Source organism: Lissotriton helveticus, chromosome 9 (genome assembly GCF_964261635.1).
Source record: "Lissotriton helveticus chromosome 9, aLisHel1.1, whole genome shotgun sequence".
Lineage (NCBI taxonomy): Eukaryota > Metazoa > Chordata > Amphibia > Caudata > Salamandridae > Lissotriton > Lissotriton helveticus.
Window position 1 is genome coordinate 285,419,182 of NC_136070.1, and position 19,849 is coordinate 285,439,030.

A 19,849-nucleotide genomic window follows, 5' to 3' on the forward strand; every position below is an offset into this window, starting at 1 on the left:
AAAGGGAGTGGTAACATTAATTAATTGACTTATGTTGTTTAGAGATGAGCATTATTTTGAATAATCCGGTTTGCTTTCAGTTAGCATCCGTCTAAAACCACCTTTACGAAAAACACACTTCTTTCCAACTACATTTTTTATTTAATTATTTATGAATATATTGTGCATCTTTTTTGTTGTGTGGTATGTAAACATCTTCCCAATTAACAATATATATTTTCCACCCTGTTTAGGCCCTAGTAGCACCTAAATACTGTACCCATTAGGTGACCAGTCACTAAGACACTGGCTTTTTGTGTTAAAAATCAAATCTACTTATAACCTGTTTTAATTAACAGGCGAAACCACAGAATGACAATTAAATGGAAAATTAGAGGCCTAGCATTTTACGTGTGGAGATACATAGACAGAACTATTTTTTTTATATCTATCTCAAAACAAACAAAAAGATGCAGTATTACATCTGTGCTCCAGTCAAGATGTACCTTTATCCTGATGATTTGTAGCGGTTAATAAGGCATGACTAATGATACATAAGATTTATTTTTAAATTCGAATTGATGTTTGGAGAGCAGGTCTGGAAGAATGAGACAGTATTTGCACTACAGCACATTTGATTATTTTTAATATGATAAATAATCAAGCTCCACAAGCTAATCATATTAAGAAGCTTGATGGGTATAATTAGCAAAAAAATCATCTCAACACCCTTAAGCACGGCACAGCACAGAGCTCTTTGTGGAGACTAGCATTAACATTTTAAAATTCCAGTATAAACCAATACCTTAAAAAGCCAAAAAGTGAAGGCACCCAACATAATGTGTTCTGCCCTCAGAAAGGAACTACTCAGAACACCAGGATTATGGATTGATTGGGTAATCAGGTGAATTAATAGTAAGTAACCTGTGTATGGGACTAGACGAAAAAAAGAGTGTGTCGGAAAAACTGTGCATCACTGTTACATAGTTTACGCATACTGGGCATTATGGCGTGATGGGTTTTCTCTTGTCTGCGGGTTATTTTAAAGAAAGTCAATAAAAAGATTTCTTAATAAAAGAACTAAAACACATCTTGCTCTCATGAAACTAGACAGGCCAGGAGCCATCTAACATTGATCCCAATTACTCATATTTGGTTAGCACCACGACAATGTGAAACAGATATGCCCTACATTTACTCTCTCATCCAAGAAGTTTCGTTTTCAAGATTACCTCTTCAACTTGTCCATCCTCCCCATCTTTCTCTTTGTCCTCTTCCTCATCTTCATCATAGTCTTCATCTTCATCCTCATCCTCTTCCGATGAAGTGTCCCCAGCTCCGTCCACCTGCAGAACCAGAGGCGGCTGCTGTTGCTGTGCCTGCTGCTGTTGCACATGCTGCTGTTGTGCATGTTGCAGCGCATTCTGTTGTGCTTGCTGTTGTGCCTGCTGTAGCTGGGCATGCTGCTGTTGGGCATGCTGCTGCTGGGCATGCTGCTGCTGGGCATGCTGCTGCTGGGCATGCTGCTGCTGGGCATGCTGTTGCTGGGCATGCTGTTGCTGGGCATGCTGCTGCTGGGCAGCTACAGTAATCTGTCCCTGTGCTTGCGTTGCAGTGGCTAACGTGGTAGGTATGACTTGCGTTTTGTTGCCTGTGAACAAAATCTGTTGAGGCTGTATGATCACTCCTGCCTGCTGCTGGATTCCACCAGACATTGGAGCCAAAACCTGACGAAAAACCAAACAAAAAATAATTAATCAACCATGACAAAAAAAAACACAAAAAACCCCAAACAAAGCAATGCTTGGTTGTACGCTCATTGTTTATCCACTATGCAGGTTAAGTTAGCACAAATGTGTAGAAATAGGGAAGGCAACATCACTTTGTGTACAATCCTTACAAATAAGCCAATGCCAACAGCTCGAAATAGAGCTAGCTAAAAGAATGTCGAAAAACCAAGCAAAGTGGAATTTTTACTGGGAATTTCTTTGAAAAATGTTGGCCAGCTAATGGGAAGAAAAGCGTTATTTGGGATGTGAAAACGTATAGGAGAATTCAGCAAAACATACATAAAATTTCATACCAAACACATCCAAGCCCAGCGCTTACACATTAACACCAGGGTAGAATTAGGAAAAGTGTTGCTCGTAAAAACCATGAAAGTCAGAGTAAACAGCACACACGGGAACACTTTCTAGCATTTAAAAGCCATTGAAGGATTGCCATCTATCAGATATCAGGATAATATCCTCAATCTGCCAAGCAAAACACCTTTTAACCTGTTTTGTGGCATTATTATTCATGCTCCACTTGCCCGCTAAACAGATATTAATCAATAACAACCCAACATTTGGGTCTTTGTATACATCAAATAAAGCTAGAGTGGCTGTAACAAGGTTATGCAAGATGTGTAGAGGAAGCCACTAACCCTGCTTGGATAGATTAGCTACAGAAATCATTGCTATCATTCACTGTCATGGCCTCTTACCCACCTGGTGAATGTTTGACACAAAGATAATCACTAATAGTGATTTAAAAAGTCAGGGGATACAGATATGCATAATCCATATAGATTACAAAGGTATTCCGTTCATGCTCGGTGAACATTTGTAATCCGTTGACTGCACTCACCAATCATGATGTACCAAATACCATTAGAAACAATCCTAAATGGGTTCCCATGGCTGTAAATTTGTACTGTTTGATTGTTAACCTCACACTAGAAGTAAACTATGAGGCCCCAGCTGAACTTGTAACCAATTTCCCCTTAGGAAACGAAAAAGCAAAAAGATATCACTGCTTCTCTGATACGGATAACAAGGCGGTTATATTGGGATTAATACAACTTCAGGGAAACTGTTTTTTCTCTAGTTTCTAGCCTGCTGGAAATCGATCACGCAACCACATAGAGCAAGCAGTGGGCATTAAAAAGGGGTGATGGGAAGTGGCCTCTAAAAAAGTAGAACCACAATAAAATTCGTAGTCAAGACTGGGCTTGCAGAAAATAAAAGGCAAAGATTAAGTTACTTACTTTCAATAAGGCTCTCAGAAGGATATTATATGTCTCATCTTTTGACTATCCCTAGCCCCAAAACGGATAGGATTTTTTTAAATTAAAGTTACTCTTGAGCCCCAGTGCACAGTGAGCCCCTTGCACAGTCTCCAGAAGGGACGACATGAATGCTGCCCCTACACGTCGAGATCAGATGGTCCTGAACTCTTCCTCGCACATAAACAGATCAACCATGACAGACTGCAGATTACAGAGAACTAAATATTACTTGGATTTTTTTTTTAATTTATCGGGGCCCAGTGTGCAGACAGTGAAGGAGGGAGGATGATGAAAGCAAGATGCGACTAGGGTGGGGGGACTGTCCAGTTGAACCCACAAGCAGTGACTTGAAGTCCAGTCTGGGCAAACCCATGGTGGGGTTCAAAGCTGGTGGGTCTCAAGACCTGGTTAGTATCGTTGGCCCACCTCGACTCGGCTGGTGGGGGCAAGGGTGCAGTTGTGCTGTTCGGAGTCCTCACGGTTCTTCTTGGGTGCAGGGTAGTGGCTCCACTACTCCACGGGAGATGCTGGTAGCTTCTTAGAGTGCTTGCAGTCCCTTCCAGGCTTTTGGAGGCAGAGCACCTGCATGACAAGTTGTCTTTGGCACAGTGGTCTTGGACAACAGGCCGGCCGGCAGGGTTGGCGCCAAGTCAGTTACTGCTCCTAAGTTCTTGCTCTTTGGTGTCCTTCTTCGGTCGTAAACATCTGCTTTCCTGGTGCCAAGGGCTCTCCTTTATACTAGATTTAGGGACTCGAAGCGCCAGCATTTCCATGTAGAGGTTGATGATAACCTTAACTCCATGTACGTGTTAATGCGGATTTTTTTTTTATATACACAGTGGTCTCTATGTAACATACAACAACAGGGTCTTTCTTTGCACGGATATAATAATTTATTTCACATTGCCAGCCCTTAAATTAAATACAGTAAAATTGCTCGCTTTCAGAGAGCTGGCAGCCTGCACTTATTCTATTGGCACCTAAAGGAGGAGAGTTCGAAAAAAACATTATGATCCAACATGTGTTACTCTATCTTCTTAACAGTTTTATTCATCACGTGCTATCTACCCCCCCACCACCACAATGACCATCCTTCCCACTGCTTGTCATCACCTTTGCTCCCCCAGCCACAAGTGCCAGCTATTGTTGACCCCAACAATTTAAACAACAAAATCTACAAGTTCCAGAATGCCTCGTGGTGCTGGATGCACATAGCACCGTCGGTAACTGCACCAAAAGGGGCAGATCATGTGCGAGACAGGGAGGTGGGGGTAGGTAGACGGGGGTGGGTTGGGACAGATGGGTGGGGTGAAGGGGGGCGGGACTTCACCTTGTGCTGGTCTGGGTTTGGAGGTTATGGATCTCTGCCAGAGTGGGGCTGGGAGGAGGAAGGCAGATTCATGCAAGCTAAAGGGGAACGTGGGTAGAGCATGCAGTCTTTTGTGCTGTCTCCAGTGCATGTAGTGCCCTCGCTCAGAGTCCCACCATCTCCATACATAGTCCCCTCCATACCAACTCCATATACAGTCCCCTCCATACCATTCTCCATATACATAGTCCTCTCCACACGGGCATCAAATACACAGTCCCCTCCATATCTGTGAATAAAGCTGGATGGGGCAGTGCTCTGGAAGGTACAACGCACACACAAAATGGTGCATACCGCTGCAGGGAGTGCTGTCGTACTCCAAAGAGCGTTGCAAATCAATACCCTATTCTAAAATATCACGAATCAACAAGCACACAACAGGCTTCCACACCAGTGCTGAGACTTAGCTAGCTGGGACAAGGCAGCTGCTGAGAAATGACCAGATGTCAAACTGTGGGTGCCTGTGTGTAGGAGGTGCCGAGCTGCTCTTCCTTTCATTCAGTGGGATTCCATTACTCATGCGCTGCTCATATGGGGTGTGCTGTAAATGATAGCGGCGACTGCTGGAGCCTAGTCTCTCTCCGCTTCTTAGTCCAGAGTCCAAAGTCCGACTCCAGTCCGAGTCCAAAGTCCGACTCCAGTCCCAACACAGAGTCCGTTTCTGTTCTCTGGCAGTGGCAACATGGGGCTGCTGGAAGTTGGAACGCACCAGCAAGGAGTGGTTTGTCCTCTACATTGTTTTCGTGATCGAAGCCACCAAGCTGACTACAACCAGCATTAGGCGAGAAAGGGCCAGGTAATGAAGGGATAGGGAAGAACTGAGACTGGCTGCATCCGTGTTGCTGTTTTTTTCCAGTTGCTAAGATCCTGATGATATCAAAGTCCTTTTTTTTGCTTGCAGCCTTGCACTAACTGTATAAACTCTGCAGTAGATTATATTGTGTTCTATTAGGTCTAGACTCAAGAGTGGAATACTGCAATACATCGCCAGTGGAACTATGTGGAATTCCGCGGAGTGAAACTGCTTCTCTGGTGCTAGGGACTCGACTGAATACTGAATTTAGGAGTGTTAGGGTAGTAGCCAATTGGCTACTGACCCCTGGGGACACTATGCCTCCTATATGACCACTTCCTGTAGGAAGTAGGCATAACCCTGTCCCAGAATTCCTAGGTATGCAGTCACAAAGATGGCTACCTCTAACAATTTGTGTCCACCTTGTAGTTAGCCCACCATAGGGGTGGTACTAGACTGGGGGAGGGGAGCCCAAGGAGGCTAATCATCAAGTTATACTCAGGAAGAGGATGTTACCGTCTTCCCAGACACACGTTTGTTCCCAGCCTCATGAGAGAAAAAGGCGCTCACCCAAGTAGGTCAGAAAGTCGTCTCGGGAGGCAGTCTGGCAGAGTCCAACAAGCACACCAGAGGCTGGTAGGTTTTCAGGGGTCACCTCTAAGGTGCCCTCTAAGAGCATGCTTTGTTATATCCAACACTGGCATCAGAGTGATTTTATCAAAACGAGGTGTGGTACCGAACATCCCCATTTTCAGTGAAGCCATCATGTATCTAGGGAACTCGTTTTCATCAGTGTCCAGCACATGGTTTAAGAGTGCTTCACTGGTCACTTGCACTGACAGCAATAGTACCGACCAACACAGGGGTAAATCTGCTCATGCAGGTATTTCCTCACAAATAATATGAAGCATCCTGCCTTAAGGCTGAAGTAGTGTGGCTCACTGGTTAGAGGCGGCAGACCCGAGAGCAGAGGACGGCCCGGGACCAGGGTTCGATTCCCGGCGCGGCAGGTTTCTGGACCAGGGTCAGCGGACTCTATAATTCTCTCGCCTCAGTGCCCACTCTGATCAGCGATCACACTCGGCAACTCTGGGCATTAGCTTGCCTCATCTTCACTAACGGCCCCACCAGACCGCCGGGGATGCCTGGTCTCACCCTGGAGATACCCATTAAGGGACCATCTCTCAGGGAAGCCAGGAAGGGTTTCGCAGCGGTCGAAGCGCCTTGGGACCCTACGGGTAAGTAGTGCGCTATATAAATGCCTATACATTTACATTTACATTTAAGGCCTTCTGTAGGGGTGACTAAAATATATGCACAGGGTCAAGACTGATTTGCATATGGCCAGTTCCAAAATGGGGAGGCGTGGTGAGCAAAAGAACAATGGATTAAACCCAGATCTTTGTGGCTGGGGGAGAATGTTTGCATGATTCAGCATTCCGTCCATCATTTGTTCCTTTTGCTGTGGTAGGGGACGTGGCACACAGGGATGTGCGACATGCATTTTTACTTTTGTCAGCACCAAGACATGCGCCCTGAAATGTCAGTTATGCACCTGCTTGGTAAGGGGTCCCTTAGGGTGGCACAATGCATGCTGCAGCTCTTGGGGATTCTCTTCAGAAGTGTCCAGCAAATGTACTTAAAGTTGCTTCCCAGTTAACTTGGATATCTAACAATTGACTTGGATGTCACAGGGGGCTATCTGTGCATGCAGCTGTGGCAGCACATTCAGTAGTAATGCACCCTGCCTAATCTGTAAGGGCTCCTGTGGGATAGCTTACCCCAACTGCATGCAGTCTGTAGGCACAGCACACAGGGATGTGTGCCATGTCATGTTTTCACTTTAATCTGCACCAAAACACACCATGAAAATGATTGATTGCATGTTGGTGCTGAGGGGTCCCTTAGGGTTGCACAATACACACTTCAGTCGTTGGGGACCCTCATTAGCCTCCCTGATCTAGGTACCTCATATTAGGGACTTACCGGGGGTGCTAAAGGTATTGCCAATTGGCGGAACAATTGTACAGTTTAGGGAAAGAGACCTGGCACTGGGGACCTTAATCGCAGGGACCCAGTGCATTTCTGTTAGAACTGCATCAGATACCAGGCAAAAAGTGGGGGCAACAATGTCAAAAAGGGGGGCTTTCCTAAACTGAGATAGTTCAGCCTGTTGAACATAGGCATAGACCCCAATGCAGCAGATTGATAGATGTTGAGCACTGAAACACCCCCTCACCAATGCCATCGCTATAGTCTTTGCTCTGGTGGATTGAGTAGAAGGCCCACAGTGAGTTTCTTCAACACCAGACCATAGCTGCATTTTTCTATGCACAGAACGACCCTCTTGGACAGGGTTAATTTCTGGACTACCTTCGCGTTCTTATGGTCAACATAGGCAACAACAACTTGGTTATCGACTTATTACTCCTGTGTGTCTCAATGTAAGAGAGCTCTGTTTGGGTTCAACTATTGTGGGATGTGGCAAAGAGAAAAGGGCAGGCAGGGTAATGAATATGCTACTTACCAGTATGCATCTGTTCTTGGCATGTAGGGCTGCTAACATTCATATCTGTAGCATAGATCGGCGCCTAGTGTTGGGTCCGGATGATTGCACATTGTTGTCCTGGAAGAGTCTTCGAAGTATCACGAGATAGGTGGCTCCTCCCCTGGACTACAGTGCGCATGGGCATCGACTCCATCCCCAGATTGTTTTTAGCCATTGTGGCAAAGATGGAGTTTAACAGTGAAAGTGATGGCCATGCTAGAAATAAAATGTAAGAAAAGTCTGCAGCAGCTACGGGCGCCGGGGAGGAGGGCGGGCGATATGAATGTTAGCAGCCCTACATGCCAAGAACAGATGCATACTGGTAAGTAGCATATTCAGTTTGAGGCATGTGGGCTGCTAAATTCATATCTGTAGCATAGAATACATAGCAGTCCCTCCATTAACGGCGGCCGCCCGTGCCAGCTGCAGAAGTTTGAAAAAGTGTTTTAAGAACAGCCTGTCCTACAGCTGCCTGCTGTTTGGAATGCACATCTACACAGTAATGTTTGGTAAACGTATGTGGTGTAGACCATGTGGCTGCCCTACAAATGTCTTCCAAAGGAATGTTCCCTAGGAATGCCATGGAGGCCCCCAACTTGCGTGTGGAGTGTGCCCTGGGGGGGACCGTTAAAGTGCGCTTAGCCTTCTGATAGCAAATCTGAATACACTTAACGATCCACCTGGCTATTACTGCTTTGGAAATGGGGTTGCCTTTGTGCTGGGCTGCGAAGGCAACAAAGAGTTGCTGTGTCTTTCTAAAGGGTTGTGTTCTGTCAATGTAGTATATAAGCGCTCTTTTGACATCAAGCGTATGGAGCATCCTTTCTGCTACCGTTTCTGGGTTGGGAAAGAATGCGGGCAGTTCGATAGTTTGATTGACATGAAACTGCGACACCACCTTAGGGAGAAATTTGGGGTTAGTGCGCAGCACCACCCTGTTTGAATGAATTTGTATAAATGGCTCTTGGATGGTGAGCGCCTGTAGCTCACTAACACGTCTTAGAGATGTTATGGCAATGAGAAAAGCCACTTTCCATGTGAGGAACTGAAGCTCACATGAATGCAGAGGTACAAATGGGGGACCCATCAATCTGGTGAGCACCACATTGAGGTTCCACACAGGAGCTGGCGGGGTCCTGGGAGGGATGACCCGCTTCAGCCCTTCCAGGAATGCTTTAATGGCAGGCACCCTGAAGACAGAGAGGTGCTGCCGGTTTTGGAGATAAGCCGCTATGGCGGATAAGTGTATCCTAATGGAAGCGTATGCTAGATTGCATTTGTAAAGATGCAACAGATAGCAGATGATATTAGGAATGGAGGCATCGAGCGGGTTGATAGCGTGCTCTGTACAGTAGATGACAAACCGCTTCCATTTTGCTGCATAGCAAGCTCTGGTAGTGGGCTTCCTTGCCTCCCGGATGATGTCCATGCATTCAGGGGGCAAATCAAGGTAGCCAAACGCTAAGACCTCAGGAGCCAGATCGCCAGATTGAGCTGTTGTGGATCTGGGTGCTGAATGTCGCCACGGTTCTGCGCCAAGAGCCGGGGTGTGAGGTGCAGTCTTTGATGCGGTACCACGGAGAGTTCGAGGAACGTGGTGTACCACGGTTGTCGCGCCCACGTTGGAGCAACTAGGATGAGCGTCAGCGAGTGTTGCTTGAGCTTTCTTGCCACCAGCGGAATGAGAGGCGCTGGGGGAAAAGCGTACGCAAATCTGCCTGACCAGTTCATCCATATCGCATTGCCCTGCGATAGTGGGTGAGGGAACCTGGCGGCAAAGCTTTGGCATTTTGCGTTTTCCTCCGTGGCAAACAGGTCTATCGCTGGATGACCCCACTGCTGGAAGTACGGGCGGAGTACTGATGGATGTAACTCCCACTCGTGCATCTGGTGGCTGTACCTGCTGAGCAGATCCGCCATCTGATTGTCCGTGCCCGGGAGGTGTTCCGCCATGAGGAAGATGTTCCTCTGAATGGCCCACTTCCACATGCTCTGAGCCAGATGAGACAACTGTGGAGAGTGCGTACCTCCCTGCTTTTGAATGTAGTACATGGCTGTCGTGTTATCCGTCCGGATCAACACGACTTTGTTGCACAGATGTACTTTGAAGGACTTGAGTGCCATGAAGATTGCCATCAGCTCCAAGTAGTTGATGTGCATCTTCCTTTGTTGCGTTGTCCATAGTCCCTGCACCGTATAGTGGAGCACATGAGCCCCCCATCCCAGGAGAGACGCGTCCGTTGTTAGTGTAATCTGTGGCACAGGCTCCTGGAAAGGTCGGCCCTTGCAAAGGTTGTGTGGATTCCACCAATGCAGAGAGCTGTATGCCCGACCCGTCACCAACACTAGGTCGTTTAGTCGTCCTTGAGCCTGAGTCCACTGATGCGCTAAGCATTCTTGGAGCGGACGCATATGGAGTCTCGCGTGCGGGACTATGAAGATGCAGGAGGCCATCATGCCTATCAACTGCATGAACACTCTCGCTGGGAGTGAGTGTTGTGGTCTGAACTTTTGGATCAGCGCCTGGATGTTGTCGATCCTCGCTGGGTTTGGCTGAGCTGTGGCAGCCAGAGTATTGATCGTCGCGCCTAAATACTGCCGCACATGGGCTGGCTGAAGGTGCGATTTGGGGTAGTTCAGTGTAAATCCTAGACTGTGAAGGAGGTGAATGGTGTGGGTCATGTCTGCGGCGCACTGCTGGGCTGACTTTGCCTGCACGAGCCAGTCGTCCAGATAAGGGTAGACATGTATACTCTGTCTCCGAAGGTGTGCAGCCACTGTCGCCAGACATTTTGTGAACACTCTGGGAGCAGTGGTCACTCCGAAGGGGAGTACCTTGAACTGGTAATGCCTGTTTTGGATGGTGAACCTGAGGTACTTTCTGTGGGAGGGGTGGAGTGGCATGTGAAAGTAAGCATCTTTGAGGTCCAAGGTTGCGAGGAAGTCTCCCTGTTGTAACAAGGGAAGAACCTGCTGCAGTGTCAACATGTGGAAGTGTTCCGAAAGAATGTACTGGTTTAAGGGGCGTAGTTCTAGAACCGGTCTGAGCGAGCTGTCCTTTTTTGGGATTAAGAAGTACAGGGAATAAACTCCTGTGCCTTCCTCCTCCACCGGCACGAGCTCTATTGCGCCTTTTTGCAGCATCACTAGAACCTCCTGCTGCAATAAGAGCAAGTGCTCTGCTGACATAGGACGGTGTTTTGGGGGCATGGGTGGTGGGGTGGATGTCAGTTCTAAACAATAGCCGAACTGAATAAGTTTCCTGACCCACCTGTCTGTGGTGATGGACTTGCAGACGGGCAGGAACTGTTGGAGTCTCCCCCCGACAGGTGTTGGATGGTCGGGGGGCAGTGACAGGGAGTCACTGTTTGTTGGCGGCAGAGGTACGGGAACTGTTGTTGCCTCTGCCTCTACCCTTGGCACGGTTTCCTCTGTATCCACCTCTGCCCTGCTTGCCTTAGGAGGATTGTGCACCACTTTTATTGAATGGCGTCTGCTGCGACATGTGCCCTCTGTTAACACCTCGAGTGCCTGAGCGACGAAAAGTGTTCCCTCTAAACTGTTGCGACTGGAGAGCTCCCATGGACTTGTCAGTCTCTGTATCTTTTTTGATCTTCTCTAGGGTGGTGTCCACCTCTGGGCCAAACAACCTGTCTGGATTAACGGGTTGGTTGAGGATAGTAGTTTGTATCTCTGGCTTGAATCCCGAGATGCGGAGCCATGCCGAACGTCTCAGCATCACACTAGTGTTGATCGCCCTCGCTGCTGTGTCCGCAACATCTAGCGCACACTTTATAGCAGCGTTGGAGATGAGCTTCCCCTCCTGAATAAGCATTTCAGCTCCCTCTTTAAACTGGTCTGGGAGGTGTTGTAATAGCTGCTCTAGGGTGTCGTAGTGCGCCCTATCGTATCTGGCCAACAGAGCTTGCGTGTTTGAGATGCGCCATATGTTGGCCGCCTGAGCTGCTACCCGCTTCCCAGACGCCTCCAGCACTTTTGACTCTTTGTATGGGGGAGGAGCTTCACCCGTCGTTTGGGAGTTTGCCCTCTTGCGGGCATTAGAGACCACCAAAGAGTCCAAAGGCAACTGGCCCCGTATGTAGGTGGGGTCGCCAGGTGCCGGTCTGTATTTCTTCTCAATGCGTGGGTTCCACCCGGGATCTTGTGGGTTCCTTGAAAATGTCTGCCGCATGCTTAACCCCTTCGACGCTCATGACGAGCTGGGCTCGTCATGGCGTAGCCTCCTCGCACGCTCATGACGAGCCCAGCTCGTCACGTAAAGTGCGATTTTTAAAAACCCAGCGTACGGGCGGAATTCCGCCCGCACGCTTGCGGTTAAGGACCCCTTTCAACATGGGGAGAGTCTTGACAGTTTTTTCAGCAGTAGAGAAAGTGTCAAAAAGGAAGTCCACTTCCACGGGGTCAGCATGCATCTCCACCTTATGGTTTGTAGCTGCCCATTCGATTAAGGTATTAAATGCCGCAGAGTCCTCAGTGGGGGACGGCTTTACGTTATAGACCTGTGGATCCTGGACTGTCTGCTGGTCCCCTTGATCACCAGTATCCATCCATGATTCCTGCTGCTCATCAGGCTCTGTATGAGCAGGGAAGTTGTACTCCTCATCTTGGTCCCCTCCATCCCCATCTGAGTATGTGGGTGAAGGTGTGGCACTCCGCCTATGCTGAGGAAGAATCTGCTCCACCAGAACGGGGGTGTCTGCTGCAGGCTTTTTACGTTTCAGAGGAATGGTAAAGGACTGCAAAGGTTGCGAAGTAATCTTCCTCTTGCAGAGCGTGAGTTTGCCGGTGTCGGCGTCGATGAAATGCTCCGACCGTTCTTCAACCAAAGGTTGTCGAGGACCCACGTTCCCAGCCGGTGGAGTGGACGTCGACACGGTGTCTTTGGGCACCGACCGCGGTGCAAAGGCCTTTGGCGCCACCTTAGGCGGCAACGTGTCGACGAGCAGTGCCGATGAGGTCTTCGGTGCGTCTTGTAGCTTCGGCGCGGAAGGAATCTTCGGTTCCGATGCTGAAGCCTTGACCTTAAGGCGCTTGAGGGAGTCCGAGACCTGCTTCGTAAAGGAAGCGGACGGTTTCGTCGATCCGACTGATGTCCGTGGTCCGCCCCCTGGGGAAGACCCGAGCGTGGCAGACTTGTGTTTGTCCGGTCGAGGAGCACTCGTGACCGGTGCGTTTCTATCACTGTCCACTACCGTAGACGTCGATGCCGATGGCTTCGGATCGATCGGTTTTCCTTTAGGGGTCACGGCCCCAGACCTCGGCTCTGCGGCCTTCACCGACTTCGCGTCGACGGGCCCCTTGGTCTTCATCGCGACAGACTTTCCCGATGCAGGAACGGCAGTCTTCTTGGGCGTCGGCTTGTCTCCCTTGGTAGACTCCGACCCGATGGGCTTCTTCGAGCTTGGCTCCGTAACCACCTTCGGCACCTTAGCCTGGTCTGCAGCTTGCGCCTGTTTGGGGGCCCCCGAAGACGACGGCGTCGGCACCGGAGCGGACGTCTTCGGTTTCGATGGCGTGTCGGCCATCTTTGTTTTCACCGGTACCGAGGGTTTCGGTTTCGTTTTCAGTAATGGCGGCTCCGCGGAGGTGTCCGTAGCCGAGCCGGAAGGGGGGGCCGTGGATCGAGGTGTAAGGTCGTGGGTAAGGCCGCGTGGCGATCCCGTGACCTGAGCCTTTGTAAGAGTACGAACGGGGCATAGCTCATCCTCCGAGCTATCTTCCATGGCCCCATATGCTTAGTTGTCGTCCCCTACCTTCGACGATTTCTTCAATGTCGGGACTGTGGTCGTCAGCTCCGTCTTCGGACTCGACCTCCATCGGGGTAGGGGAAATCTGCAGGTGACGCACTTGTTAGTCTTCCGCGGGGTCGTCAAAGATGTCCACCGGTGCTGGAGCCGATCGCTGGGCCTCAAGGCGCGCCACGCGCCGAAGCTTGATCGTCTTTTTCGATCGAAATCTGGAACAGGCCATACAGTTGGCCTCGTCGTGGTCCGGGTCCGGCGACAGGCACTTGTTGCACACAGGATGGACGTCGATGTGTGGGTACTTGGATCCACACACGGGACATTTCTTGAATGGACTCCGCTCCATGCCGTCGAAGTCTTGCTGCGTCGACTAGGCCCCGATCACCGAAGAGTCTCACGACCCCCCGGATATCAGACTCCACGAGCTGGAAGATAGACGGGACCGAACGCGAACAATACTGACGGTGCCAAAAGGCCTTTTGGCCTTGATAGAGAACTTTTACGATTCCGAACAGGAGACGTCAAAATCACATCCAAACCCAATGGCGGAAAAAAACAATCTGGGGATAGAGTCGATGCCCATGCGCACTGTAGTCCAGAGGAGGAGCCACCTATCTCGTGATACTTCGAAGACTCTTCCAGGACAACAATGTGCAAACATCCGGACCCAACACTAGGCGGCGATCTATGCTACAGATATGAATTTAGCAGCCCACATGCCTCGAACTTGCTTGAACCACATGTAAGGGGAGACTACCAAGAAAAGAATTACACCTCCACTGCACCCATTTGTCAGGGAAAAAAGTAGTGTACAGTTATTGTACTAACAGCAACTTTAGGACACCAATGTGGTGTATAGAAATAATTGCAACAAGGACAATAGTTTTGATGTTTAGTATGCAGCTGCAGAGAACAGCATGGACTTGAAAGAGGCGCACATTAAGTCCTTTTGATTCTAAAGTCCTATTATGGCAAAATAAAACATGCCAACGGTAACATGCAAGTGAGTACTTTTAGAAACTACACTAAAAGAGTGACTGGATTAACAAAGCTTTGGTCAGGCAAATAAACAATTTAACGGTGCCCACTGCAAAATCTCACTGGTCTAGAGACAGAACAAATAAAACAGACAACTTGGCCTGCAAAGTGTCAACATGATGGCAACAAACGTCATCCACTGACTGGTATAAACAGATTTAGTAGATGGGAGCATACCTACAAGATCTGCCAAAACACTTTGAAAAACAAAACTGCTCCGTAGTCGCCGTTCAGTGTACAGGGATAAAGTAATAAATTGTGGAGCTGCGGATGTCGGACCACCCCTACTACTGAAACAGGAGGATCTTCTGAAGTACTAAACTGATCAGAGCGCAAATGATTGGGGTACCAATTCTCCTAGCCCAATCTGAGCTATCAGAATAATCTGAACCCAATCCTTCTTGATCTCCTCCAGAAAACTTGGCAGGAACAGTAACGGCAGTAAAGCACACAGGAGACCTGTGCCCCACTGCAGGTGGTACGAGTGTGAGGAAGATTGGGATTGTAAACTCCAGTGGGCAGCAATAGCGACACTGCAAGTTCTTGGCGGTAGCAAAAAGATCCAGCCATAGCATGCCCCATTGGCTGAATATCCTTTATGCAGCATCCAAACAAAGACTCCATTCGTGGTCAGCCAGATGAGGTCTGGTACGTTTGTCTGCTGTGGTGTTCAGTGAGTCTGCCAAATGATTGGCTACTAGGGAGATTCTCCTGTAGGACCAGTAATTTCCAAAAGCACAGTGCCTTTAAACAGTCCACAACCACATAGCCCTGCTTGTAGCAGTACCACATGGCAGTAATGTTGTCTTTCACAACCTGAAACAGACCCCCTTGATGGATGGGAGGAAGTCCTTCAGAGCAAACGGTAATCACAGGGCTCTAGAATATTCATACAGAGCTTGCGTCCTGCTGGGGATCAATTCAGTCATCTGCATTTCTCCTAGATGGCCGCACCAGTCCAGAGAATGGATCCATTGCTACTGTGAATTCTGGAGGAGGCATTTATGCACTGCTGCTTAGCAGGTTGGCAGCCATCTGCCCCCACTGAAGGTTATGAGCAGTCTCCTTCAATACACAGACACTGTCCAAAAGAGAACCCTGGTGCTGAGTCCATGGAAGTTCCACTGGAAGGGCAGCTGATGCCAAATGGGGTCAGCTGGATGAAGAAGCCTTAAAACAGTCTACTCCGGACTAAGCTTCAAACTACGGCATTAGTTCCTCAATGTCCCAGGCTCGCCACAGAGGAGTGATGGCCTTAACGCCACCATGTCCAGGACTTCTCCTATAAAGGGAATCCTCCACACAGACGTTAGGTGGGAATTCAGCTCACTGATTGGGAACCACAGGAATGAAAGAAAGGTGCTTATAGTCTAGGGGTGGTCTGCAACTGACTGCAGCAAATCTGCATTCAGCAACCAGCTTTTTAAGTACGAGAATAATTTATCCCTGGACTATGTAGATAGGCAATGACCTCTGCCATCAACTTTGTAAACACACAAGGGCCCGGGAGGAGTTAAAAGGGAAGAAATACAAATTGGAAAAAAAGAGTCAATCCCAGCATAAAGTACATGTAGCGCCTTTCAGAATGCAGGGAATCCAACCTGGCCCGCCATGCTTTTTGGGAACAAAGAAATAGCGGATGTAACATCCTTCGCATTTCTTCAACACTGGACCCTGCTCTATGCCCTCTCTGTCCAAAAGTGATTGCATTTCCTGAAGGATGGTAGATTGATCCAATGAAGTAAAAGCAGAATGTTTGGGGGATGGGGTGTGGATGTGAAGAGCAGGGTCTAACCTTTCTGAACAATTGGAAGATGGAGAAATCCAAGCAGCTCAGATGCGGCAGGTGAGGTGTAAGAGGAAGATTGTGGTCCTCTGAGGTATGCACAAACTCTGCCACACTGTGCTCCATTTAGCTGCTAAAGGGCTGAGCTAGCCGAGTTACCGGTTGCGAGGGCTCTTTAGCAGTAAGCGAGGCCCCACAGGTATACTAAACATATGGTAATGCATTGATGGGGCGGGGGGGGGGGGGGGGGGGGGGGGGGGGGGGGAAGGGGAAGAGACTCCAGAGCCTGAGTGGTTAGATCCAGAGAGCGTGCCATAGCAGAGTTAATTTGGAAGGGTTCCAACGTGGAGTCAAACCTTTCTCTGAAGAGTCTGAAGCCCACAAATGGCCAGTACAAACCTAGAGAATCCAGTGGTGCAAATCCATTCATGGCGATGGCAGTGGATGTTTCTTCATTAGGGCATGGGGACGCTGACCTGCCACCCCAGTTGCCCCCACATGGACTGCCATTAACTGAAAGTGCCAAATTACCATGTAGATTCACTGTAGCATGCTGTTGTCTTTTTCATGCGTCTGTCTGGATAGGGAACAGCATGGATAATCCTGCTGATGGTCAGTGAGCAGCAAAAACCTGGTCAACATGTCTCATTGGACAGGTGTGTTACTGTGGCCAATCGGATATGGGTAATTTAGGGTTCTTGAACCTGTGCTGCTAAGGAGCCAGGGAGAAATGCAGCACAGCTGTCCCAGTCTCCTTTGGAGCGCCGGGCTGACATGCTCACACCAATCATTGCTATGCTCTCATTCGGTTTAATAGTAAAAACAGCATCAGGCAGGGCACAGATTGGTTGTTTTTAAAGCAATGAGTTCAGCAAGCTGGTCTGTCTCCATGACGAAGTGTGGGGGTGGGATTACTACAGAACATGGCCATTTACTGTACGCCTTTATTTTTAAGACTTACAGTGGATGGGCATGCTTCTGTTCCTTGCAGAGTCGCGCAATCCATTGCTCCCCCTGCTCCTGCTTCTCCCCCACATATAATTAGGTTGCTACAGGTATTCATCAACAGTTTGCACTACTGGAACCTACAATTGTGAAGCATGAGATGAAATGTGTAAAATGTATTTACGTGGTCTAAGATACAAAATAAGACAAGAAACCGAGGAAGTGCCGTTTCAGCACAGACTGACAAGGAACTAAATCAACTCCTGTATCTCTTGTTCAGTGAAATGTAAAATTACAAAGTAAACTGTAGGAAACTGGCTCTGTATATGGTATACCACCATGTGGTTATATCGTGTACAGAGTCCAGGGGTTTCCCAGAAGGGCCCAGGGCATGCGAGTACAAAGACTGCACCAGACGCACAGGGGCTGCCGGGTGCAGAGGTCAAAAAAGCACAGAAGGGGTCACAAAGCAGCACCAAACAAACATACACCACCAGATGCACAGAGGCGGCCAGGGGTAGGGTGCAAATTCAGCATTGGGCACCCAATGCTCTTCAATGGAGAACTTGCTTTGGACATACTGACTGCAGGCGTCGCACAAGTGGTTGCAGGAGGGAGATCAACAACAGCAGAGGTTAAGTAGAGATGTAGAGGGTCATAGGGGCACGGTCGATTCAGCTCACCAAGGCCCTGTGGCTTTGGGTTCAGGGGTGCCTTTAGACGACTGAGTCTTCTAAAAGGAGCCGATCGTGGTCAGGGGGAGCCTCTTGATTCAGGCATCGTCGTGGAGTCCAGGAGGGGCCAGCCAACGCTGGACGAGGTTAGGACCGTTGGGGAACCTTTTCTGGGACAGTGGGCCATCTGGACATGGGTGGTAGGCATCTGGTTCAGAGTGGGCAGGACTCCTGGACGTGGAGGTCACCAGGGTCCTTTGTGTTGGATTACTGGGGACAGGACCGCTGCCATGAGCAGTTCTGGTCTTTGCCAAAGTTCAGGCAGTATTCCTCGGGTTTCTGAAGTCTCTGGCTGCAGGACAGGTGTTGTCTTCTCCCAGGGTCTTTGAAGCTGGAGACGGGTCGGTTGGGCTGGGGCCAAATCATTAGTCTTTCGGCTTCACTGCACAGCATCTTTGTACTTCACAGGTAACTAGTTTCAAGGTCTGAGGAATCCTCTTAATATTCTAGACTTCGGGGGCGTTTTAAAAGAGTAACAGGTAGGGCCAATGGGCACTTCACCTGGGGTGACTACACCCTCCATTAAGCCACCATCTTGTGGGTGGGGGCATAGTCCTAGCTCTGACTGGAAGAGTCCCTTCATCTTCAAAATACAGTGAACTGAAAGGTGTGCTTAACTTTGCCTCCTCCACCTGAGGGGTGGAATTGGCAAAGGTGGGCACACCTCCGAGTCTAAGTTATCCCGCCCAAAGTGGGCATGTAAACCGGGGGCTGCCATCTGCAGCTAGCAGCAGATGCTGGGGGGTCACATTACCGAAGCGGCAGGCCTTTGAAGCTTCCCCTTCGTGCAGTGGGCCGTGCTGGGTGTACATTATTTTGGTTCCAGAGAGCAGACGCTCTCCAACCAGGGGTCCAAAAACGTGCGTGTGTGGCAGGCTGCCACACACACACACGCAGTAAGTGACCATATCAGGGTCGGTAAGTTTTCAGGGGGCATCTCCGAGGAGCCCTCTGGGTACAAGTTACAATAGGTACCACACTCGCAAAAGGTGGGTATATTGTGAGGAGTAGTTTGGGGACAAAAAACTGTTTAGTGAAGCAATCATGGTGCTGTGGAACTCAAGTTTCCAATCCATGTACTTTCTATGGATTCCATAGCACTTACAACATTAAGGAATAGACCCAAATGTTTTAGAGGCGTATCTGCGGATACAGATATTCCCACACCTGGGATTTAGTGTACCCTGACTTAGGGCTGGTAAGGTCTGCTAGAGGGGTGACAACTATATATTAGACAGTGCTAGTGTGCCTTGTCAACTTTGGCATTTTGTCTGCACCAGGCCAGAGATGCTGCAGTGGCAGTCTGCCTTGCCGAGGGGTCCCTAGGTGACCCTCTTCAGTCCTGATGCCCTTGGTACATATTACTAGAGACTTACAGGGGGGCCTGATGGGCAAATTGTGGAATCGTTTTTAGGGAAGAAGCAGCACTGGTATAGAGGACCTGATTGGCAGGGACCCTGTGAACCACAATCAAAACCACATCCATTTCCAGGTAAAAAGTGGGGGTGTGCCGTGTTCAAAATAGGCACTTTCTCACATCATCAATCCAGTGGTAGAAAAATAAATGTAGGGAGGCCTAGTGAAGCTGGGACACACACAGAGCCTCGTTCAGGTTGGTCTGTTGGACAGCGATTGAATTTTTTTACCCATGAGCGGGTGATAATTACCTAGAGGGCAGATGTTTGCTGTGCCAGCAACGAAAGGGCATTTCAAGACAACAAGGCCATGCTGGCAGAATTTTTTTCCACCAAAAGTGTAGATTTGGTTTGATTCCTTGCGTGACAGTGTTGTAGGAATGTGTTTGTGTTCACTTTACTAGCACATGCTTGACCTACAAAGC

The 19,849-nt window shown here is 48.9% G+C and overlaps 1 protein-coding gene across 4 annotated transcripts in view; it reads right to left on the reverse strand.

Annotated features, from left to right (window-relative positions):
- GTF2A1 (general transcription factor IIA subunit 1) overlaps positions 1-19,849 on the reverse strand; it is a 176,465-nt gene that overhangs the window by 98,507 nt on the left and 58,109 nt on the right. For all 4 annotated transcript variants that reach the window (XM_078660000.1, XM_078659998.1, XM_078659999.1 and 1 more), the window contains one exon: positions 1,212-1,706. In XM_078660000.1, coding sequence (XP_078516126.1) covers positions 1,212-1,706 — 495 coding nt within the window. The remainder of the gene's footprint in view (positions 1-1,211; positions 1,707-19,849) is intronic.